Source organism: Oppia nitens, unplaced genomic scaffold (genome assembly GCF_028296485.1).
Source record: "Oppia nitens isolate AA-2021 unplaced genomic scaffold, nextdenovo-longstitch-racon4-pilon3 scaffold1_pilon_pilon_pilon, whole genome shotgun sequence".
NCBI classification, from domain to species: domain Eukaryota; kingdom Metazoa; phylum Arthropoda; class Arachnida; order Sarcoptiformes; family Oppiidae; genus Oppia; species Oppia nitens.
Genome location: NW_026533199.1, coordinates 4,870,481 through 4,897,829, shown reverse-complemented (window position 1 = coordinate 4,897,829; position 27,349 = coordinate 4,870,481). Strand labels below are relative to the sequence as shown.

The following is a 27,349-nucleotide window of genomic DNA, read 5'->3' as shown; positions in this document are numbered from 1 at the left end:
TTAGAATAATAGGCATAATTAATAATAATAATAATAATAAATAGTAATTTTGTTTGTTATATAGAAGTCGGGTAATACCGATCCCATAACAAACATATACAACAGTTCTATAATACTCTATATGTTAGTCTAAGTCACTCTAAAACCGGCAATGATTTGTATGACAAGCCTGTTGTTTGGCATTTGGCGACTGATTGACAACATTTAAGAGATTGTTGTTGTCATATATGAGATCCACAATATTTTTCCGACTGTTGTTCACTTCATTGTGTTGTGCAATAACAGAGTGAGGCCTGTTATCAACCAGCACTTTGGCTGTTTGTGGCCCAAAGGACACACYAACACCACCTCCGAGTGCTTTCTGAGATAATTCAGTGTTTAACAACTTATTATTATTATAATTGTTGTTTGATTTAGTCTTTATTAGCGACTGATAGTTAGTCGCCGATAACTTTTCATTCACAGACATTCGTGGATTTGAATAAATTATATTTTGTTTTGAGTCATATATCTCATGATTTGTTAATTTACTGAGAGTCGCACTTTTGCCGCGATTTAAATGATTCAGTGATGAATGGAAAGATGGTTTGTCCAGTGTATTGACTATCACATTAGCACCCGGTGCTAAGCTCACCCCTCCTTCTGTACACTTGTTGTTCATAGAAGTCATAAAATTTTGCTCATTTTGACGACGGGCTTCTTCTTCGTCTCTCTTACTTTGTTTCGTTAGTCGACTCTTATGGTGTTTGCACACAATTATTGAAATGGTGGCTATAATGGCCAACAAGGGAACTGATGCCGACACTAAGCCAATGATAATAAGCTGTTTTGATGAGAGAGCTTCGGCTCTTTCGCCGTCAATCACAGTCATAGGTAATGGAGTCGAGTTGTTGAGACTGCTTTCGATGTTAAATATAACCAATGAGTGCTCACATCGTTGTCCAGAATARCCAACAGTACACTGACATTCATACTCTTGCACTCTATCAACACAAGTGCCGCCATTAAGACACGGACTCGACTCACAGTCGTTGACATTGACGGAACAGTCTTTGCCTGTATATCCCAGAGCACACGTGCACTGGTAATCATTGATCAAGTCTTGACAAGTTCCTCCATTAGAACACGGTTTAGCCAAACAGTCATCGACATCAATGAGACACAAATCACCAACAAATCCCGGAACACATAAACACCGGAATGCGTTAACTTCATCAATACAGGTGCCACCATTCAGACACGGATTCACTTCACAGTCATTGATGTTTATCTCGCAGTTATCGCCAGTATAGCCGGCCTTACACTGACAGCTGTAGCTTTCATCATCTGTGGCCATACAACTGCCCCCTAAAATATAATAGAAAATATTATATATTTAAATATATATTTTCACATATTTATATATAAAAAGTATAAACAGGAACTGCCTATAATTTATATTTCCTAAACACTATATTAATAAATATTCAGTAAATATATAACAAAAACTTTATTTACCATTAAAACACGGGTTGGGATCACAATCAGTTTGCTTGACCTCACATTTGTCGCCTTCATAACCGGCTTTACAGATACACAAGTAACCGCTCGGACCATCCACACAAGTACCCCCATTAGCACAGGGATTATTAGGACAGGCACTGGCCATTATTTCACAGTGCTTCCCAGTGAATCCTAATGGACACTCACACGTATAGTTGTTTGGTGTCGTACTCTATATTAATAAAAACAATAATTTATTAGTTATGTATAGAAAAGTAGAAAGTTGTTCAACAAATGGCATGTTTTGATGTTTGCCTTTCTGGGAGTCAAGTATTGGCTCCCAGTGTGTGAAAGACATCCGTTTTAAAGTACATGACAACTACTGTCAAACCGATTTTTGATTATCAAAAGTAGGCTATACTAATGGCGCTCTTATATTTAGTACTAAATTAAAAAGTTAAATATTGTGGGCGTTTTCCCTCTTTATTTAAGACACATAACTCCTGTTTTTGTTGTTATGACTGAAGTGGTAAACAAGTAGATAAAAAATGTTTTCAATCCCTCATTAACTATACTTCACAATTGTTTATCTCTTGTTATTAGCAGATATGCCGAGCAATGGTTACATAAACGTATCGGAATTAAAGCCAATGCCACCCAATCTTTTTCATACATATTAATGCAAATATTCAACTACCTGTTCCTTAATACCTAAAAGTTGTCTCTTAATAACATTAAATGCATTTTATATAAAACATTTGAAAGCCTAATATACATTTAAAGTTCATTATAACTGTATATCCAATATTATCCATCCATTTAAAGCAAAAACAACTCAATTATTCACAACTCATTCAATGGGTATCGAAATTCATGAACGAAATAAATGATAGACTTTTCTATCTTTTTAATTGTCAATTAAAAGAAAATTCGTTGCTATTCTCGGAAATCATTTAATAAATATTATGTATTTTGCTTTTATAGTTATAATGAACTGAGAAAACTTGTTTATAAAGAATTGCTTATAACTTATTATACAATATATTATCAGATAATTAAACACAACCAGAGATAGTCTAGAAATTAGAAGTAAAGACATAGACATTTGAAATACAAACAAAAAAAGTCAAAATGTATAACAAATATAGGAATAGAATTGTAATGTTAACTATTTGAGTGCCATTAGACTGTTGTAATAAAGGCAGAGAGCACTGGTATGTCGGGCTATATATTCGTGAAAGAGTGCTGTCAAGTGTGTGCCTTTGGGGCACTAAAAAACATAAATTGTATGCGAATAACACTATTAAGAGCCAAATAATAATGTTGAGGACATGTATTTCAGATCACATTATTATATTCAAAAGTAAACTATAAAAAGAAAGTCAAGTGTTTATGAATACTATGGCATCATTTGTATTGATTCAATTGAATAGGTAAGGGTAGGTATGCGCCCACATTAATTCATCCAAAATAGATGATGTGATTGTTTTGCTAGTTGTGCGCTAAGCTCATACACGTGCACTTCAAGAGCACTGATATCACATGAATTTCCAGTCACTATATAGTAAAGTGATTGATAATAATGATGCTATCGGTTGACARCACACCACAGTTAAGAGGCAATTGATGTGAGAATCAACATTACGGATCACTTTATAATAAACATATCGTATTTACACAATAACTATAATAATATTACAGTATTATAACTATAAGAAATACATAATAATGTATTATACAGAATATCAAATAAATTTATCGATAAACCAATGCCAATGGTTTTACATAATATTGTTTATAAAAATAAATACTTATTTTTCATATCTATCATTTGTTTAAATATCTTAAGCATAACTCAGATGAGTTTTACTGGGAGTCAACACACATACCAACYATAGATACAGACAAATGAAATATACTGTATATATAATCACAAAGAAAGACTAGAAATTAAGAGTTTAATAGTCGAGTACTAAACACAACAATAACTATGAAATCATAATAAAAATAGTTATTWAAGAAAAAGTTGGTTTCATATTGTTTGTCATTATTCAAATATTATGAAAACTTTTTTACAATTATATTTAATACACTTTAATTTTTATGAGGAAAGAGGTGTTAACGCTTAAGACTAACGTTTTTCAAATGGTTTTTATTATGAGTTTKAATATATAGTTTAGAAATGCCTTTGAGATACTGAAACTAAAAAACTATTGTGTCATATATTATACATTAGTTGAATCTATTTTTATTATGCACTTTGAAATTAACTCAATTTATTAGTCTATTACAGAGCTGTCATTGTTAATAKAGTGAGTGTTGTTGATGTTTGCACTCAAATTGTTGTTTAAAAAATCAAATCGCGTTTTTCACTTTCAATTAAAGCCAWAACTTATACATACATACATCCATACAATATAAATATATGATATAAGATGCGAATTGATTAGAAATTTTTCGTTGCCATAATTGACTGATACATTGAAGTGCACGCAATCCTATCATCCGATAGATATGTGTGGAGCACTTCATTCAATATCCAGTTCCCCACTTTATTTCCAAACACCAGATTCTCAGAAATCTATTATTTAATGGTATATATAGTTTTTGAAAGATTACTCTCTATAATAAAATATATTATCAAATATTTTACGCTCTGTTACTTTAGTGGACGGGTATCTCTCTATCTCTCGGGGCTATAGGTTCGCTATATTATGCCTTTAATATATTAACAAGCAATGACTACTGAAAAACTTATTTCTTTTTCTTAACTTATTTTCCAAATAAACTTATTGTTATGGATCTGATAGATCTCTCACGAGTTGAGGACAAGTACTTATAAATTGAGAGAAATGCGAAAATAATTTGCTATTTGTTTGCAGCGTGAGGTCGATGGCTGTACTCTAATAGATGATACCCGAGAGCACTGGACATGACAATTGATGGACAGACATATTGACAGCAACTGAGTACATAACACAAATATAAAGTATCAAAGTAGCATTAGTTGATATATTAATATTTGAAAGCACCGGTAAGGCAGCTGCTTATGCTGTTGCTTTAAACGGATTATTTTCTTAAATCTAACAATAATCAGCTGTCTTTGCGAAACAAATACAAGACATTTATAATACAAAATTTGCGTCAATTTTATTACCAAACAATTTCGACTCTTTTTAACAATTTTTTCACTTATAGTTTGAAATAAAAGCAAGCAATCAATTTGCTACACACACACACACACACACACACACACACACACACACACACACACACACACTATTAAGAGGGCAGCAGATGTGCCGCCAATCTATTGGACTCACAATTTATATATACTGTTTATAAACAGTGGTCATCACTTCACAAGACATTAAGCTAAAGAAAGGACGACATCAACAAAAAAAAAATATAAGAAAAAATAGAGATAACTGTGTGTTATTGTGTGCTTAAATGCGTCTTATGTATAGCCCGTATATATATGTTGAGCCCTTGAGCCACCTGTCCCTCCATTAGTGCCTCATATTTATACTGAGTATTGATTCGGTGTTTTGTTAATTCAGTTCTCAGTAAACTTAATGGTTTGACATCTTTTTCATGTTTATGCCATTGACTTAACATTTTTAATGAACACTTACTTTACATGTGGCTCCGTTAGCACAGGGAATTTGGGCACAACTATCAACTTCTTGTTCACAATTTTTGCCGGTATATCCCGGACGACATTCGCATGTATACCATCCCTGTCCAGTGTTAGTACAGGAACCACCGTTCTTACACGGCTTATGGTTAGTACAATAATTCAAATCTATTTAGGGATGACATTGAAAAACAGGTAAAAACATTAATTTAAATGTCATTTACTGTTCAGGAAATACAAAACATTTCATATCAAATAATAATAATACAATGTTTTGACATCAAAGGAGTAGTAAATGAGAGATAAATACATACCTTGATTACAGAGCAATCCACCCCATCCCTCATCACACAAACACTCCCACGGCTTGGAACAGTAGCCGTGCAAACAGCCCGGGTATTTGGTGCACTGGTTGCAGTTATGGCCTTCCCATCCATATCTACAACTATTTAACGAAAATAGTTTAAAATATATAATTATTTTCATGTTTCTCGTCTCAAATTACTTAGTAATATAAGAAATGTATAGTAAATATAACGACAGCTTTAAATACATTTCTATTTGCAATTTGATTACACAAGTAGTCATTCATGAAAGGAAAGGGAGATAGAGTATAGTGTAGAGTATTAATAGTAAGAATTAGATGGAAAGTTAGTTCAAACATAACTATTATTATTTAATTCAATACTTACTTGCATTCACTGGGTTGAGAGCACTCGCCATTCGTGGCATTACAACCTTCCCTACAGATTGCTATTTGAATTGTAATTAAAAAACAAATAAAACAAAAGTTAAAAAATGGCAATTATTTAATAGTTTGTGTAGTGATAAACATTTACATTTCAATTATCAGACAATTGATTGACAGCTAATGCATTATTAAATAATATACTTGATATGCATTAAAAATTATGATCAAGTGATATACGATTCAATACAAACATCAATCACACAGTTATTACATTTATATATAGATTGTATTTTTGCCATTGATTTCCTAACTAAATATAATGTGATTATTTGTATGTTACATAAGATTACTATATTTTTGTATCAAAACTTCAAAATACTTTTAATACTACTCAACAAATTTGAATCATAAAATTACTTGTAAGTTAAAATAAAAATTATATTTAAATAAATTCATACAGTACATGGAAATTAAGTTTTTAATACATTTATTTCCATCACAATTATCTTTATTATCGATAGTATACATCTTTTACTATTATACAGTTTCTTAACTTACATAAAAAATATAATTTTTATAAATTAAAATATTTATCTGAATACTAAGTAAAAAAGAGATCATTGAATTAATAACTGAAATTATTAGGGAAAAAATCTATATTTTGTTCAAAATTCAAACAACAAAATACATATTCGTGAAAATAAACACAAAATATATTAATACAATATATATATATATATATATATATATATATATATATATATATATATATATATATATACAGTATATACTTAAACACAAACATATACACTATTATTGGCCTGTCTTGAAGTGAATTGATTAAGAATATAAAAGACGGTTATCCAGGGGTCGGGTAAAGTAAAGTAAGGTTAGGTCGTCTCAAACTCACTGCTGGGCTCTTGTATTCATATAATGTGTGCATAGAATTGGCTTTTTTGACAACAAAAAAAGTAATAATAATAATATAAATAAATTGAACAGATTTGTAGTTTGAGAAGCAATGACCTATTCCTCCCTTCAATGGGTCATTATTGTCAAATGTAAGCTCAATATTATACCTGAGTTTTTGTCATATGAAATACATATAAAAAACAGTTCAAGTGTTTTAAACAAACTTAATCTCTAAATAATCAACACTAAAACTTTTTTTTATTTGATTTTATATGCTTTACAATAATTATATTAAATATTAAAAATATGTTTAATTAAATAATATTATGTACTGTATAACATTATACCGTATTATATAAAAAAACTAAAAATTATAATCATGAATTCTCATATTAATAATGCATTGTTTTTATAGTGAAATATATTATAACAATTTAATAAGTCATAAATATATTTTAATACAGATTGATTGCATTTATGAGATCTACTATAATAGTCAGTTGTTGTGGGTATCCTATCTAATGAATAATGGATAACAATATCAACTAAATAATATAATGTCAAATGTAGGGAATGGTTGAAAAAACTGGTAGTAAAAACAAGTAGTAGTATTTGTGGGTAGACAGCAATATACAGAAGAGTATAATCAATGACCATAACATACAAACAATTTTTTTTGCTTAACTCAGTTAATGCTATATCAAGTGGTTGTTTATGTGGGTAATGTGTATATGCATGGACTGGTATTATTTTAGTTGTAAGCATACCTTTTTCACAATAGTTGCCGTACCAGCCCTGATAGCAAAGCTTTTCGCCGTTAGGACCACATGTGAAGTGTCCGTACTTGTCGTCTCTGGCCTTACAGAGCACATCACAGTAGTCACCGAAATAGTTCTCCTGACACGTGACTCTGTACCAGTAGTTTAGTGAAGTTTGGTTATTGAGTGCACTCTTTTGTGTCCACTTGGAGTCCACTTTAAGATACCGAGACATTGCCAGACGTGTGATCAAAGTTCGGGTCATTGTCTTTGTCACGGCTATTGGTTTTGTGTCAAATTAATAGCAAAGAAATATAAATTAACTAAATTAATATCGATTTTATCGATTGACGTTAGAATAATAAATAAAATGAGTGTAGCCTTCAATGAAAACAGTCAAATGAGTCGCACAGGTATGCCATTAGTAGCAACAAAAAGAAAGATAGAAAGAGAGAGAGCAGTCATTTGGTTTTCTCACAGTAAAAACATAAGAAGAAAAAAATTAAGCAAATGTTAAGCAAAAGGCACTAAAAATTTACGAACATTTGAAAGAATTAACTCTAAAAAAATGTTTTTATTTTTTGTTTCATCCAATTTTTGAGCTAAAATTGAACTTTTAGTCTCGCTATGAGAAAAAAGTCCGGTTAAGGACCCGCCTTCTTCCCCCCGGTGTGTCTATGTGTGTGAGTATATGTGATATGGACGAGACTAAAGACGAGAGAGAGAGAGAGAGAGAACCTGTAGTCACATAAGACAGTAATTTTCATCGCCAACTGCTGTGTGAATATTTCAACTACTGGTGCACAGCAGCCACCAAATAGTAAAGGATATGATAGACGTGAAGACCTTCTCTACCGGTTGAGCCCCTTTTGCTTCACATGTATGAGCCCTCTATCTTACGGTGTGTTTACCCCTTCTCAACACTGGATCTATGCACTGATATATTTCACTACATTCTGTCTCTTATTTTCTCACAACTCATTCCCACATTCATAAGAGTTTCAATTTATATACAGTAGTAAAATATTATTTATCATATTATGTGAAACACAAATATCTGTATATCAGATATTTATAATATTATGTATAAAAGCAATATTACACTCATATATGATATGAATTATAAACCTTTTTTGCTACTTATTTCTCGCTCTTTTGAAAATAATTTACTTTTTAATTTGTTATTATAAAGTTAAAGCAGCACTTGTTGTTTGTTCCGTTTTGCGATACATTAAAAACTTTAGAGCACTTGTTGCTCAGGTATTCAGTTGGTGCTCAGGTAGTTATGAGGAGATATTCAGAGACAAAATGAAAGAGAATGTCTGATGAAAGCAGACGCTTAACTAATTTTTATCTGAAAGACTAAAAGGGAGAGCAGAGCACAGCACAGGTAGAATGAAATATAGAAGCGAATATATTATACACTTATGTAGAGAAAAAGGCTGAATATCATCGACAAAATTGACTCATTTGAAAGTTTAAGTAAAGTAATGGTAAGACTCATAAAAAGTAAACTTAATTGAAAGTAAACTTCAAGTGAGAGAAAAATTGAGTGGAAATTCCTTTTGGGTCAGACATACCTCGAGACGATGTGGACATTGATGATGCAGAAGCGTTATGCCAGGCCTCCACTATCAATGAAAAGGTTCCCTACAATACATGATTATAATTGACAGCAAAATAATAACAAAAATTTATTAGCATTATTATTGTAAGAAGTAAACGATAATATTATGGAAAATAACTTTTTGTTTTGTTTTTTTTTGTTCAGAACTAAACAAACACATACTAACTATACTACTGTATAATACTTGTATATAATCTATGCTATAATTAATAAAAGTTTAAATTAAGTTAATTAAAGTATAGATTTTTGTTGTGTATTTCAAGCAAAACTGATTTAATATAAAATTTTGTTTTTGTTGTGACAAACAAATTATAAACGGCTGACTCATAATGATGTAAAACTACTAATTGGGCTAATGATAAGTCATATTATATAATAAACAGGTATATACAGGTATATTGAGTTTTGGATTTAATACATACCGGCCACGAAAAATTAAACGGGAATCGAATGGTGTCGTTATCAGTAAAAGAAACGGTACTGTTGTTGACAACATTTGTAATGACCTCACCATAAGTACAGGGAGGACTGGGATCAATGTTGGTCTGGTAGTGCTTAAGACACACTCGAAAGAATGTGTGACACTTTTCTTGACATACTTCGTGATTATCGTCCGTTTTGATGGCATTCCCGCAACAGTTACCGATGGCATCGCGACTTAAATCATTTATGAATGAAATTAGTCTAAACTCGAAAACACCCGACGCTGAGACCTAATTATATATATGACAAGAAAAATGAGTAATTAATGCTATGTTGTTATATAAGTAATAAGAGAAGTGTAGACATGGGATGGATTGGATATATGATATAAATAATAAAAAACTAATTAAAGAATACACCGAAAAACATCAATAAAAGGATTTATGGCTTTCAATAATAATTATACTGAAATTTTTATAAGGAATTAGATGATAGTATACATGTATTATAATAAAAATATGTTATAATATTAGATATTGCCATTCAATCAGTGATCCCCCTCTTTGCTTAAGTGTTTGTATAAGAAGGTGTGGCCGCCCGGCGCTCTCAGGACTACTACGACTACTATTACTATCGACCCTTATATTAACAAATTCGAGGTTTACTTCTATAGCCGGGAGCGGGTCGTGCCGTAAACATCATAAGAAATATGAAGAAAAGCTTTTATATTAGCAGATATGAGAAGAGATGAGAACCCAATCTTAATATTTAGGATTAAACAGTAACACTACATGAAATGGTATGGCATGAAGGCAGGGGTGAGGCACAGGTACTACTGATCCCACGACTTGCAAAGTGCATGCATTTATATACATACAGGTATGGTATCTAATCATTAGTTGAGAATCACTATATAAATCGGGAGTGAATCAAACAAAACTGTTTTTATTTTGTTCTCATTATTATAATTTTCATGATTATTATTATTATTTACTAAAAAATCTTATTTTGAGTAACAAAATGAATACATAAGAGATATGTGGCCCACAATAGTAGACTTAATATTGTATTATGAAGTGATACCATGTCTTTGATGACTTACAACATACCTTTTCCCCATCATTTAATGCATGGCTCGTGAGCCAGCAATTGCACCRAAAAAATATTTTTACAGTAGGTTTCCGTATAATTCTAGTGCTACCTGTTATGCTACCCGACCACTATCTAAATTCTTTATATACAAAGTATACAAACCATATAATATAAGTCAACGAAAATAATGATTTGCTTATGTATTATTTGATTTGCTATTTGACTCTCTTTTTATTTTCAGTGCTTTTATTTTGAAACAAATTAGTCTTTGAAATAAAGCAAAAAATACTTTAACGATAGGGAACTACTTTAACATAAAAAACTTTAAAATATAATAACTCAACACAAAAGAAAATATTCACATATTTTTTAATCATAAGACATGACCTCAGATCTGATTTTTGTGTGTCGGCACTACTCATAACTTAAAAAATTATCTCAAAAAAATGTTATTCACTTTCGCTTCCACTCCATATGAAGTGTCATTTCTTAACCAAAAATTTCAACTTAATATTAATATTTATTATAAGAGTATCTGTTATTTAGACTAATTTAATTTTTTGTGAGTAAAATTAGTATAAATTTTTTATACTTAAGAGTAACTGATAATAATTTTAACAATGTTTTTGTTAAAGTGTGTTTGGATGTGATCTAAAACAAGTAGCATTGATAGTAGCATACAGTATACGATAGGACGGCCTACTTGTACATTGAGTGCCCGCAGCCATAAAAACGATTGAAGCGGACAATAAATTTTTGTTTCACTGACTAATAATAATATATGAAATTATATAATGTATTTCTCAAAGTAATATTTCTTTCACTTTACTATCTCATCCCTTGATGTAAAAAAGAGGAAATACCTATTAAATAAGCACCAGTATGTATGTGTATGTGCTTAGACTCTTGTCTAAAATACACTAAAATAATGTATATTGAAAGATTACGAGAGCGTTTCATGTAATAGCAAAAATATGGTATATATTAAGCTTAAATAAGTTAAATGTAAGTAAAGTAAATGATTTGTGGGGCTCATTGGTATGGTTGGCAAGTTGTAAGACTATATTTACACACACACACACACACATATATATATATATATATATATATATATATATATAGAGAGAGAGAGAGAGAGAGAGAGAGAGAGAGAGAGAGAGAACAGGTAGATGAGAGTGAAATGTTTTAAATGAAAATATAATTCGCGTGAATTATCTAATGGCTCAATGAATGGCTTACTATTTGACATCACTTAAGTTTAACAGCAATAATATCCTTCAAAAAATGAAAAATTATTATTTCATTTTTTATATTCAATAGAAGTCTATTTAAAACATTCAAAAAATTGTTGTAAATGTTTGCCACACATCCTTAAAATGTATTAATAATCGCTAATAAAGGATCTCTTGAGACTTTATTTTATTTTACAATCATTATATACTGTATATATACAGTAGTCTAATATTGTCAACATATCTAAGGCAATATACATCAATATACCTGAGCACACTTAATAGTGATATGGCTAAGACTTATATGGGTTATAAGTTATGGTCAACAATCTAAACCTAAAGCAATTGTAGATAAGCCACAGTCATTAAGAGAAAATAGCACCGGGCGATTTTGGCCAACACAAAGTCAATGGTGTTACACTATGAAAACTTAAGGGATTTGATTCAACTTTGAAAAGTTATGAGAAGCCCGTCACCATCAAAGTGTAGCCGAAAATTAAGAGAAAAATATAAAAGTCACTCTCTATTATAGCGCAATTGCCATTAACTTATTGGTATGTTATAGAAAGGTATGCAAAAAAAAGTAAGTAAAGGTATATTGAGAGAAACCAGAGAGTAAATCAAGTGATAGACATGTAGAATATTATCAAAACGATCTCTTTTAGACACATAGAAACCCATAAAAACTTTACGATAAAAATTATAACTTTTTTATTCAATAGAAATCTAATATTTTTTTGTTGTAATAAAAAAGGGAATCAAAAATTCTAAGGTTGTTGTGTATAGAAGGTATGTGCTCGACATCAATAGACTTAGACAACACACATACACAATGAATACCTATCAATGATAGTAAGTTTCTTAAAATTAAGTCTAATTTCAAGTGATTATAAATGAGAACCAACACATAGTCAAACACAGATATATATATATATATAAAGGTAAGACCATATAATAATGATAAGTGACACCACAGGAAGTGAAGTAGCGGCTCAATGATTGCTCACAACCAGTCACAGAGAGTATCCGATTTTCAATGGGGAGAGTGATGTCAGTGTGTGTGAGTTTGACTGTGTCTGTGCTCACTATGAGGTGGCGTAAGCGTAAGCTTAAAGTGCACTCTCCTTACAGTTTGTGTCACATATAAAGTTAACCATTCAATGATTACGATGGGGCTAACTGTGCGCTCAATTGGAATATATGGGGCCAAACATAGTATGGGGCAGTCGTGTATTTGCGACCTTTTTTCTTAAGATTTCTGTATGTTTGTCCCTCTCTATCGTTCCCCGAGCAGGAGCTCCTACTTAAAGAGCAAACTATCGTTAAGCACGTCGTCAGTCCCGTTCCCACGCTTTGGGCCAAAATGTCTTTACTATTAGTTATATGTTGTGGTAGTAGGGCTTGTTGTAGGGCTTATATGGCACTAAACAAAACACTTCCACTGCTGTTACTATCATATGATTCTCAATATGTGTGACTTCTTTCTTAAGGCAAACACTATTTTTCATATGAAATCCCAATCAAATGCTACCGAAAAAAAAAACATTTTCAAAGTGTCGTCCACTTTAAAGACACTGAGATATTGTCTAAAAAACGATTCAAAACTAAAACTTCAACTAAACTTCTCCTCTCTTTCTGAACAGTGATCGAAATAGTGATCAAAACTATTTGATAAAATAAAAAATATTTACCACTAATTAAGCGATACAGAGATAAGGAGAGACCAATAGTTTTTTATAGAAATTGTTTTTTTCAAAACTATTTCTATTAGTATATATTTTTCAATAAAAATATAAAAATGTTTTATGACTTTAAATTTTTTGAGAGAAATCATTTGAATGTTTCATTAATTATTTATAATATAAACTTTGAGAAAGAAAAACAAAATTTATTTGTGAGAAAATGTTTTGTCAAAAATGTTTTATATAACAAACTATTATTAGTTGAAAAAGTGATGTCGTGTCCAAAAAACAACCGGCTTTTCACTTAAAAGACTACAAATTAAACTAAACTAAACATTAAATATTTTTTGTTTATATTTAACACACGATAAAAGCTTTTGGACTCATCTAACAAATATATAATATAAATATATATATATATCTATGAGTTGTCGAGGGATCAAATGGAGATGGATTTGTATGTGTTTAGTCAGACACGAGACTAATGTATGGCACAGACATTAATGAGTGGACATATAAACACATGCTTTGATTGAACTTAAAGTTTAGTTTATAAAGTGATTGAGAGTACAGTTAAATAAAAGTATTAAGACTTACATTTTGATGACATAATTGATGAATAACTAAAGTTATCAGTAGTTTACAAATCAAATGCATTATCACTTGACTTGTTGTCATATTCCTCTTCTGGGCCATTGTTTAGGGCACTGATTGGCTAATTGGTCACTGACTGTAGGTTTAGATAGCGATTCAAATCACACAACACAACACATCACTTATATGTAAAATTCACGTCAAATTTAATGAATCAAAATAATTGAATTTTCACAGCAAAACACATAATATTTTTGGACACAATTTCTTCAGTTGATATATTGTTGAAGTCAAATATCGGCCACTTTTGTTGTCCACACAAATGATTTGTGTCTTATAAATGAGTTTTGTTTCTCTTCTTCTTTTTTTGCTTTTCTTCTTAAATCTTGTTTACAGAGAGACAGTCAGTCGTCTTAGCATTTGATTGATTGCTATAATAATGAATTGAGTTATTAGTAATAATACGGGGAATATATATTTGAAAGAAAAAGCTATAACTTAATAAAGTATTGTTGAATATATGTGATAATACCTAACGACATGTTATAAGTATATAATGAGTGGCGAAGATTATTAGCAGATTTATCAAACATTTTAAATACTTATTAACAGTAAGTGTTGTTTGAGATATGAGTGAAAAACTCATTCATTCAAAACTCTCTCTCTCTCCTCTCTATTAGCCAAACGTTATTTCCCATACATTACTACTGAAACTATTCAATCACTCATTCATATACTACACAATCAATTGTCAATCAAATACAATAAGCTATACTCTTAAAGCAATTGAAAGCCACATAACTATACAATACTTTTAAGTACTGTATTAATTGCATGATAGCGACGCTCAGCGGTTGACCAGAAAGTAAGTGACAAAAAAGTTTTGGGCAAAAACTTTATAAGTATAATAAAATTACAAATTATATATATATTATAAAGTTATAAAAGCTTACGTTTTGCGATAATTTAGTCCAAAATTGACAATACAAGACAATTAAATATTAATAAAGGTAATCCAATTGCTATTTATTGCTATTACTAATGAAACACAATTTAAAAAGAGATCAATCGGTTATTATTAAACTCGAAAAACTTTTTTATATAAATGAGATCAAGACTAGGAATGGATGACAACAACGATATTATTGATAATTATTATCAAATTTAATAATTATAATCCAATATGTAAATGTTGATTTAGTTGATTTAGTTGATTTATATTATTTTAATTTTACTTTAAATTATATAATAATTGATAAAACACTATTTGACAAATGAATTAAATATGATTGATTTTTTTAAATTGAAACAATGATCATTGAATCACTTGTTAAATACCAGTATTTGTGTGGCACTGAACGTATTAAATATAACTAAATGTCTACAACACGGCTAATAATGATTTATAATTATATGATATCTTATAATAGTCTTAATCAATATTATAATAGACTGTCTCCTCTCATACGGTTAAGATATGTTGAGAGGAAACTATACTCTTAAGTCTAATAAAACGTATGGCTTATCATACGATATATTCAATGGCAATAGCAATACACACAACTCAATGAGCAATAATATTCTTGAAGTTTAATTTTAAGAGCACTCGGAGCTGAACCTTTCGCTATGAGGTACAGTCACTAACTACTAGTAGCACAATATCTATCACAGACACAGCTCTCTCACAGCTACAATACCCCAAAATCTTGCTCCGGGCTCTCTCTATCTGCCAGTGACTACCTTTTCAACCAATGTGAAGACCCGCCTCTGAGCGCATGCAATACAGCTCTCAGTCAGTATAACAACTGAGCTGAAGAGCAGCTATCACTACACAACAGCACACTATATATTCATAGCCACCAGTTCTTTGCCGTATCTCCTGTACGGTTGTCTCCCTATGCCTTATGTTGTCATACAATGCTCTCCCTATTATACAGCGTGTGCGACGACTCATATGTTTCTCAAAACGAAATTTAAGAAAAAAATCTCCCGTTCCTCACCTCTCTCTCTCTCTCTCTCTCTCTCTCTYTCTTTCTTTCTCTCTCCCCTCTATTCTCTACTCTTTATTTTGTCCATTATATTCTGTAAACTCAAGAGTTGGTTAACAGTAGAAATTGAATCCATAATAAACTACAAAACAATATCTGTTATCCCATATTCCGGACATTGGCAGCAGTTTGAGGCTCACAATTCAACTCATTTTATTAGTATTACATACAATATCGTTKATCATAATATAGCATAAGTTAGAAATATATTAGAAAAAGTATTGTAATATTTCAATAATTGATCGATAGATTAGACAACCGGAATATTAACGCTTTTAATTTAAACATTTGTTAGATTAGTTTGAATTCAATTTTTCTACTAACAATAATTATTTTTTAATACATATATTATTTATTATATAGTATATTAACAATCTGTTCATTTGTTGTGTATATATTTATGTTAAAACTATGTTTTATCTGTGTTTACGTACGAAAACTAATAATTTATTTTTTTACATTTCATGACTTAATATATATGAGATAAACATTAAATAAACGAAGTTAATAAAATGTATTATTGAGAGGAACAACAAGTTTAACCGAAAACAACAGTCAAAACTAAAATAAGTTTTTAAGAGCAATGTTTAAGCAAAGTTGGAGTTAATCTAAAAATGTGTGCCAATTATTATCCGATAATCAATGAACAGCAAAATAAAGTGAATGAATACATAAAATAAAACATATGTCCGATAGAAACACATACTAATAGGACTTTGCACTGCACTGGACGCACATCTTTCCTGTAACAGAGTTTTGAGAGTTAAGTGTGTATATGTATGTATGTATGTGTATATATGTGTATGTATATGTGTGTGCCTCGGCCTTTAAGATATAGGGAGCAGCTGTCACATCCATGAACCAGTGCACACCTGTCTCCTTATGCTTAAACTCTGGCCTCTCTCTCTCTCTCTCTCTCTCTCTCTTATAGTACAAATGCATGAAAACAGTAGAGGACTGGAGACTTTAGTACTGACTTTGTGTAGTTATGGAGTCACAACCCATTTCCTCACTTCCTTTCTTTTTATACCTCAAAAGAGCTTTTAAAAGCAATGGACAGTCTTTTGGTACGGTTTGCAGCAAATGATGAAAATTATATTAGAAAATAGAATAAATAAGAGTTAGCTATAAGTATAACTACCGGTGCTCAGGAATAAACTGTATTATCGTATGTAAAGCTTTATTCTAAGTGTTTCCCAAAAACAGTCCTTTCCTTCCAATTTCTACACTTTAGTATTATTTGTTGAGTCGTATATATGTATCCATTATATCAACAAAAAAAACACCGGCTTTATAAGCAACTGTATCCTTGTGTATGAGTCAATCAACTAAATTTAAACCTCAATACCTAAGTAACAATAAAAATATAATTAATTATTTGCTTATTGGCATCAAATAATTTTTTTTGTAATGTAAATACGCTATCTATAAGTACTTTTAAGATATCATAAAAAATATTTGATTAAAATTTTTGTCAACAATATTGTTTAGTAACTTTATCAGTTCAATAACAATATTATAATATATTACTTTCTGTTTTTTTGTTAACATTCAATTGGAACAAAAAAAATCAAAATTTATTTAATGCTATATAAAATGTAATGTAATGTATGTACACTCCAATTAAGTTAAAATCTTTAATATATGATATGTTAACTTTATTGCTGAAAATAAAACTGTTTCAGTTATACAATACCTACGATAAAATACTATATAACAGAGCACTTGGAGCATAGATTTTTAAAGTAACAATAAGTAAGACATTAACATCTTAGATGATACTATAATATATAGTATATAATGTTTTTTAATGTTAGCAATGAGTTGTTATGAGTGAAGGAATGTAAAAAAATCGTTGAGTCGGTGCAGTCGTATTGAGACCACATTTTAGGAGACGGTCTCATAATCAGAGGCACACACACTCACGCACAATGACGGCACGTGCCATCAATTTTTAAGTTTCTTAATAGTGCCTCAGCACACGTTCTCAACATATTCTGCTATATACGGCACGTGTATGCATATTGTATATATATTTGTATGTGTGTGTAGGGGGCACACCATTTTTATAATCAGCAATATGTTGGTCCACAAGCAAGTAATAGCAGCTGTCTTTTGTGGCTCAATTGCACGCGTCTTGACAACACACACAACACGTTGCACGCGTCAACACCGGCTGCTCTTTCTCTCTCTCTTTTCTATGGCAGCACAGGAACAGCACTGAAAACACAACACAACGAGTACTATAAGAGTCAAAAGAAAACAGAAAGAAATAAAGAAAGAAAGAGAAAGAGAGAGAACTAAGTGAAAGAAATAAGAAGCGAGTCGTCTATGACGGGCACTGATATCCATTTGGGTCTAAACTACATGTCCTCAACGGCACTCTCTGCTAAAACGGGGACAACTTTTCCGACACATTAAGTTTTTGCCTCTAATCTCTCTCTCTCTCTCTCTCTCTCTCTCTCTCTCTCTCTCTCTCTCTCTCTCTCTCTCTCTCTCTCTCACTCACTCACTCACTCACTCACTCACTCACTAATTCAATGGTTTCTTTTGCTAAGAGAAATCCCCTCTTTTTCCAACATATAGTATGAGCCCCTTATGTGTTACTTTACCAATGAGTCCGATGAGTAGTGCAACAAACACTGCAGATGCAGTCAAACAATTGCATTGCTATACACACTGTTTTTTTTTTGAAGCACTGACTCACTCGCCTCACCCTAAAAATAAGGATTTGTTAGGAAAATCATAATAAAAGACATTTATAAATGAAAAGATTTCCTTTAGAGTTAGTTACCAGAGGTTTTGGTAACCATAGAAAATAGTCTTTCCCTATCATACATCTGGACTACTCTCTTAGTACTCACTTAGTCTCTCTCTCTCTCTCTCTCTCTCTCTCTCTCTCTCTCTCTCTCTCTCTCTCTCTCTCTCTCTCATACAATCACCGCACTTATCCCTCTTTCACTTATGATTATCGATTAAAGACTAATATATTAGTCATGAGAGTAGAATCACAATTAGTATCATACTTGAGACCAAACGGTGAGAGAGATGACAGCATAACAAGTGGCCCGTTGTCTGTTTGCACCGGTATTGCAACAATATATAAACAGTTTTTTTAAATCTATTATTTATATGTATGCTTAGGCTAAACACAAATTGGCAAATATATTAAAATAAGATTTTTTCAACTGCTGCACATATACTGTATATACTATACTGTATGTACTATACAATATATACTATTTAATATACAGTATATAATATATATTGGTTGATAAGTTAGGTGAGGTGCAGCATACACTCGCAACTGCTGCACGTTCCGATACATGACATGTCTGTCCCAATTATAAGTAAACTTGTTGGTGGGTTACAACCATCTGTGCCTTACGTGTGTTTGTTGTCTAGTCTTAAATGTAAATAATTGAACGGTTAATAAAGTTTAAGAAAGAAAGAGATCTATTAGTTTAATAATTATTTGTGTAAAGACTTTTGGTGTTTACTAGCGATACCACATTTACTATTAGTATTTAAGATTTAACTAACAATACTAGTTTACTACATGTATAGTATATATACAGTACCAACAAGTGGTGTGTGTGTGTGTGTTATCATAATATTAGTGATATAACTTACAACATATTTATAATAACCACTGATTACCACATGTATCTGTATTGTGCTCATGTATTTGTACTCAATATTAAAGATTTGTGGCTATGGCTAAGCAATTGTGCAAACGGTTGGTCACGAGTCTCACAAAGATTGATATCAATTTAATAGTCATAATATGGCAATAAAACAACTAATACAAAGTTCAGTTGCTTTACTCACTTTATGTACAGTATTTATAAATTATATTATGAAACTGATATGTATTTATGTAATGATAAGGATATATAAATTACTTAATCGATACAAAACAAAATAAATTTCATTTGTTTTTACAATCATATCAATAAAATTCAGTTATAGAGTTGATATACTTTGTATAGAATTGAGAGAGAAAGAGAGATCCTGATAATGACATACAATTGATATGACACTTAGCAGTTGGGATACCAATCAATACAATAGCTTTGTTTCCTACAACTCATAGAGAGAAAGATATGTATAACTGATAATTGCATTTTGCAAATGAAAAGCCCAATAGAGAAATGACATTTCACTCATTGAAAAGGCAACTAAAAAACAACAGAGCATTGAATATAAAATATTTGGTTGCAATGCACGAAAGGAAATGGTATTTTGATTGAAGACTTTTAACTTCCCTTAAAAATCATTATCAGATTTAAGTGTTAGAAAAAACAACAATTAAAACGTTGTGACCAATGAATTGTGTAAAAATATGTAAAAGTTATATACTATATATAAATTTATATATAATTTTAAATTGAAAATAAGTTTTGTCAGTTTTCTTTATTTCACTTTATCATTAAAAATGAAAAGTTTTATTTAAAATCTATATATTTTGCTTTTATCGCTAAATTTCAAAGTAATAAATATTTGTTTATATTATTTAAAATATTAAAGAATGTCTTTTTTGCCAATTATTTAAAAGATTAGTATCTCTTTTTGTCTTAGATTTGTTGGTTTTGTTTATTAAATGTGTTTTTGTAATACAAAATATTTTTCAATTTTATGAGTAATGTAACTAAATAGTAGAGATTTTTTTGGTTGATAACTTAGCAAAAAAATATTTACTTAAATTAATATTGAAATACGTGCAATAACAACAAAATAATAATATTGCAATATATAATATAATGTTTTTAAAAATAAAAATGTTTACAGTATTTGTCTATGAATTAATATTCAAGGGGTAGTCATTGTAATTAAGATAATATTAAATAAAGATTAAAACAATTATAACAATTTAAAGATTTTTTTAATGATTAGTATCAAATACCAGACTTAATAATAATAATCAGAATAACATGAATATAAAGCAACTTTAAGTAAACTTAATAAAAAAGATAACAAAACAAATTTATAAAAATTTATATTTAAATATTGTATACAATAAAATATAACTCCACCCAATATATTGTTATATAACCTTTTCATATAAATAAAGCAAATATAATACAATAATATAATAATTAATAACATTATCTCTTGAATACAAACAAATATGATAAAAGAATACAATATGATATAAAGTTGTGAAAATTTAATTTTATTTATTAAAGTTTAACAAAACATATTTTAAATCATTTTATGTATAAATAAACAAATAAACATTTTGTTGTCCCACATCTAAAGCTAATTATTTGTAACTTACAAATTGTAAGCCATAATATATTTTGTACAAATTCACTTTTGCATACAAAATAATTTATCATATTATTATTACTATTATATTGAATTCACAATTTATATAAATGTTATTATAAATTCTAAGATATCATTTATACAGAGATAGTTTTGAATTATAATATAATAATTTGTTGAATACAAAAATTGCAAATACAATTTTTCATTACTTAATATAAAAGTTTGTATAAAAATCTATGGAAATAACAGGAACTGCAAAGAGTTGTGTTATAAATTATAGTACAATATATATACAGTATATATATATATATATATATATATATGTTATATTATATGTGCCATAACTCGTGGGAAATGACAACTGTTTCCTCTATGGACTCAATGGCTATTATTTTTAAAATTTATATTATTATACATATATTTAAATTGAGTTGCATTAAATAAAACATTTTAATACATTGAAGTTTATGTGTTGGCCATTATGTATAACTTTTATCAATGTTTTGGGAAATGAGAAGAAACAGAAAGTAAATTATAACTAAGAAAGTATAACTCATTTTTATTATAATATGTTTTAGTCAATACATAAAAACAGTCAATTTATAAAACCATAAGAAAAAACTTATAAATCTTGATTGCAGTCTCTTATATGTAATGGTGTTCACACTTTCATGTGGTACGAGAGGACATCTGGACAGGAAGTTCGTCAAAGTCGAGCTCCAGAAAAGACACTCAACATAGGCTATGGCAGTCCCTATGGGTACTGACATTCGGGTGCTATGAAGGAACGGAACTGACGGAGACATTGTACACATGCACTACAACGCAATGTTGGGGACAACTTCTTTGAGACATACAGTCAGTGCTCTAAAAAAGTTTGACCAAAGATTGTGTGTATAATGTGTTTGTCTCTCACGAATCACACCAAATACATCATAAACTCATCCTCTCTTTCCTTCTCAAGTTTACAGCACTGGGAGTGTGTCCTGTGCTCTATGAGTGTGTGTTTGTGTACGAAAACAGGGAGAGGAAAAAACTTATGAATGAAGAAGAGATTTAAGTTTCTATATATTTATACCATTAATATTATATGAATCAATTGATACGTATCGACCATAAAAAGCCGTACTTTTTTAGGTGTGGTTACACTTCTCTCTCTCTCTCTCTCTCTCTCTCTCTCTCTCACACACACACACACACACACATATATATATATATATATATATATATATAAACATTTTACAAGTTAGTCCAAATAGGGCGACCAGTTGTTGAGGATATTGGATTTTAGCAAATACAACATTTTAAGTAATATACTTGTGATGTATACAAATAACAAATTAATTGGCTACTAATATATCAAAATTATTCACTTTTTTGTTATAAATATTTAATTTTAATTTTACATTTAATTTATTATAATATTATATTGTTCTATCATATATACGGTATTTTATATTTAAAGTATATTTGTGTCACCATTTGGTCACCCTGGATCAAACTATTGAATGGGAACAATCAATTGAATGTACAATACTATACTATTATACCTGTAGTAATAGTAGAGTAGAAGCAAAATGTGAATCAAGTTTTAATTTTTTCTGATATTTCTTATGAGAAAACAGGTGAAAAAGTAGACGAGATTTTTTAGTGAGCAAACCTTAAAACCCTTAAAACTAAAAATATTATTACATTCACTCAGTCATGGGATACACTGTATTATAATATATAAAAACAAATTTGTATCTTTGCATAACATCTTGTATTATGTGTTTTCATTTATATAAAGAAAAAATCTTAATTTTTTGGAAAAATATAAGAAATTTATTTTAAAGGTCTGTGAGAAGGTTTGGAAACTATATTTATAATATTGAATGTATTTTACTTTACAAATGATTTTTTTTAGATTACAAGTATGACTTAAATTTCAGTACTAAGTTATAATAAAATATCTTATAAGACATACAGTTGTACAGTAACAACATATACAGTAAATGATATATAAGTTTTGAAATAAAAAGACAATATTTATAAATAATTTCAATAAAATATATTTATAGTAATCTCAAGTTAAAGATATTCATGTATTTTTGTTAAATTATATGTATATTTTATATCTATATTTAAATATATAAAAAGTTGGGGTCTTGTAGTTGCAGTCAAAAAACATATACAGTAGTGATATTCGCTCATTCATTACACCAGATTTACTATACTTTTTAATAGCATTTCCTTTGGGAGAAACTTTAAAGTAGAAAATATGAGTTCATCTTTTGATGTTTCAATAGTAGTGTAGAAATAAATGTGATGTACTTTAAAAATTACTGCTAAAAAACTTGTGGCAATGAAATACCAGAAACTACTATCACTTGTATTAAATAAAATATTGCATTAGTTTGTAATAGCGATACTTCAAGTGAGGGGGAAAACACTGTGAGTTCAAAATTAGAGGCAAAACATGTGAAATGGTTGTGCAATAGTCATCACGGATATTACTCTCTCTCTCTCTCTCTCTCTCTCTCTCTCTCTCTCAAGAGAAATATATATAGAAAATAAAACTAAAAAAGCATTTCATTCCATGAATTTAGTTGTATATATCAACAAATTTTTAAATACTAAACATATGTTGTATTCCTAAAGATATGTATAGTAAGTGAATGAATAAAAATAAATTTAACGACTGACCGAAATTTATGTATACTTTTTGAATATTAGTTTTTTTAGACTCAATATTATATAGTATACTACTATAGAATGTATATAATTTATAGATAACATATTTGCCACATTCTGGTCTCCAATGATATTAAATTAACAGAAAATTACTGAAAACAATTATTATTGCTATTTTACACATTAGTGCTATTATGATAAAAATCAATAAACAATATGAAAACCCCCCACTTTTACTAACAATATAGTATTTTACAGTATAAGCTATTTTTATAATCATTATGACAATTTATAACTTATTTTTTTGTGTGACTTCAAAAAAAAATAATAAACTGCATTACTTGTATTATGTATAATATCTACAATTGTATAATAATAAATGATATCTATTGACAATAAATTATATGTATATTTATAATATATTTGATATTTTAAAATGAAAACTGTTTTCCATTAGCTCAACATTTACACAATATTTTTTGTTCACTAAAGTAGTGTCTATTCTACCGGTGCTCTTGTAATATAAAAAGCAGAACTGAGATGTGATGTGAGTGAGAGATCTGTGCCTTTTAGATGTGTGTGTGAGAGACCTAACCCAAGAATAGGGACAATATATATATAACTATACTTTACTATACCTTCTTAGTCTTGACATCTGCTCAGGCATTGAGCAGAAAAGTCCTTTCCTGTGGTGTTGTCAATGCCGTGAACACAACATATGAGTTGGAGACACACCATATGAAAGGACAGGACTTTGTTGTGTCGAGAAAGACATTGAATACACAACTTTGTCTCCGATAATATAAATCATCTTTTAATGGCTAATAAAAAGTGCGTTCAAAAGTTCAACTGACAAATAGAGTGACCATTACATACATAAGGATGAGAAATGGCAACACATATTCATCTTATATATACTGTATATACACTGTATATATGACATTGAAAACTTAAAACATATATTATGCTAAATATGTTATAATTGAATGTCATTGTTGTTGTTGTTTGACACTAACAACAATGTTAACATTTGCACTAAAAAATAAACTGTTTTATTATATGAATTAATATTTAATATCAATAGATATAATTTTATATTAAAAATATCCATAAAACATATATAAATTATACAGTTATTTGTTACCTTTATATTAAAACACCAATTTTATTAAACTTATAAAGAATTTGCTATTAATATGCATTTACTATAAGTATATATGAAAACCTATATTTATACTCTAATAAAAATAATTGATATTGCGTGAAACCATCATGCCTTATATAAAATTTATATATTAAAATTATAACATATTGTATATAATTATTAATTATCGTTCAAAACAATTGAAAATACGGTAAAACTTTAATAATACACAAAACGTAAATATAATGAAAATTAATAAGTTTTGTGGACTTTGTGTTCTCTATTTTGTCTCCACTAATAACAATAGATCCACTCGAAGATGTCAGATGTGGTGCCAATTAGGTATAAGTAAAGTGTTAAATGCAAACATTTATAGCTAAAACACATGTTTGGCCTCAAACTCAATCAACTTATCATAAACACACACAACCATCAACATCACTAAGCATAACAAATATCTATTTATTATTATAGCAAAGATATAGCAATAATTATTTAATTAATTATTACACAAATTAAAAATTATTATTTTTTAATATACTATATATATATATATATACTGTATTAATATATAAAATATAAATTATATATTTTTATAATACAGTTAGTGTTGGCAAAAAAGAGAAATTTATAAAATAATTGAGAAATTTCTAGAAAGTTTCTAAAAGATATTTCTATCTATGGGATCCCCATGGCTAATTTTGTTTTTCTCGATATATGTTATTATGTAACAATACATTGTTTTTACAAGTAATAATTAAATATTAGTATTAATATTTTAATTATTAATTAAAGTAACAATTCTATAGAAATTTATTCCTGAGAAATTTTCTAGAAACTTTCTCAGGGAAATTTATTAGAAACTTTCTATTTGCCCATCTCTAAATACAGTATATAAAATTACATAGATATATAGTAAATATTATTGTTATCATTAGTAAACATAATACTTAGTTTTTTCAGATCAATTGTATTATTAAAAATATTTGAGTTTTTAATAGTATTTTTTCATAATTTAAATGTCTAAATATCTAAATTAGTAAAGTTTTAATAAATTCAAATAACATTGTAGAAACATTTCATATAACACTACAACATTATATATAAAATTTTAATACAAAAAGAAATGTATGAAAAATTCTAATGACTTTATGTTAATTTTAATTATTTTTCAATATAAATGAAGAAATAATAGAAATGTTGATAAAATCAATGTCAAAATCAAATCAAAATACTTGCAATTAATGAGATTATATTTCTTTGTTTAATAAAAAGAGTTTTTTTTATAACATAATTGAATGCTTGAGCCGTACGCGTGACCGACACCTGTTTGACTCATTATATAGTTTTTCGTGAAATAAACCTCTTTTTTGGATAATGACTACAGTATAGTAAAATACATTATGATTTATCAACATATTGTATTCATTTGTATATATATATTGTAGGAGAGATGTAATCCATAATTGAATATATACTATAATATTGTATAATCATTATTATGTTTAGATATGTAATCAATTCATGAGTGACAATACTATTACATAACATTTTTATTACTAAATACAAATTAATGTCAATAGAGATTTAAGTCATAAAAACGATATTTTTAGATAAATAGCAGTTAATGAATGAGTGAAATAATAAAAAACTATTAACTTTATGAGTAAAATAAATAAAGTATTTGTATGACTACTTAAGTATCAAACTGGTAATGGACTCAATGACTGACTGACTGAGTGACTGGTAATTAGTTTTAGTGCCGGTGTTTGACTCGTCATAAACTATGCTTAAATAAGAAGAAATTTTGACATTTGATTATTGCCAAAGACTTTAACATATAGTATAGACTAAAATAATTTTATATTTTTAAAGATATATAATAAAGTCTTATTAACCATAAGGTGCCGGTGCCCTGAAGGTCATGTCCAGTGTATGAGACTAATAAAGTACAGTATATTGATTGTACTCTCCATAAGTTACCAAACTATGGGTATAAATATATGGGATAGGTTTATGGGCCCATTCCTCTAAAAGCCTCTTAGTGTATCATAGTTTGTCCTTGACATTATAGACTTGG

General features: G+C 29.1%; 1 protein-coding gene across 2 annotated transcripts; it reads right to left on the bottom strand.

Moving 5' to 3' along the window:
- Positions 1–17: 17 nt before the first annotated feature.
- LOC128952489 (delta-like protein 1) lies at positions 18–27,349 on the bottom strand. Of its 2 annotated transcripts, none has more exons than XM_054297892.1 (10): positions 27,168–27,349; positions 14,134–14,561; positions 9,530–9,820; positions 9,061–9,130; positions 7,490–7,759; positions 5,812–5,872; positions 5,434–5,564; positions 5,118–5,287; positions 1,498–1,714; positions 18–1,347 (listed from the first exon to the last, which is right to left on the bottom strand). In XM_054297892.1, the coding sequence occupies exons 2-10, from the start codon at positions 14,230–14,232 to the stop codon at positions 140–142; spliced, it is 2,517 nt and encodes an 838-aa protein (XP_054153867.1). In that variant the 5' UTR covers positions 14,233–14,561; positions 27,168–27,349; the 3' UTR covers positions 18–139. The 2 variants fall into 2 exon arrangements, with proteins under 2 accessions (XP_054153867.1, XP_054153868.1); XM_054297893.1 differs by lacking the exon at positions 27,168–27,349 and adding an exon at positions 15,084–15,142.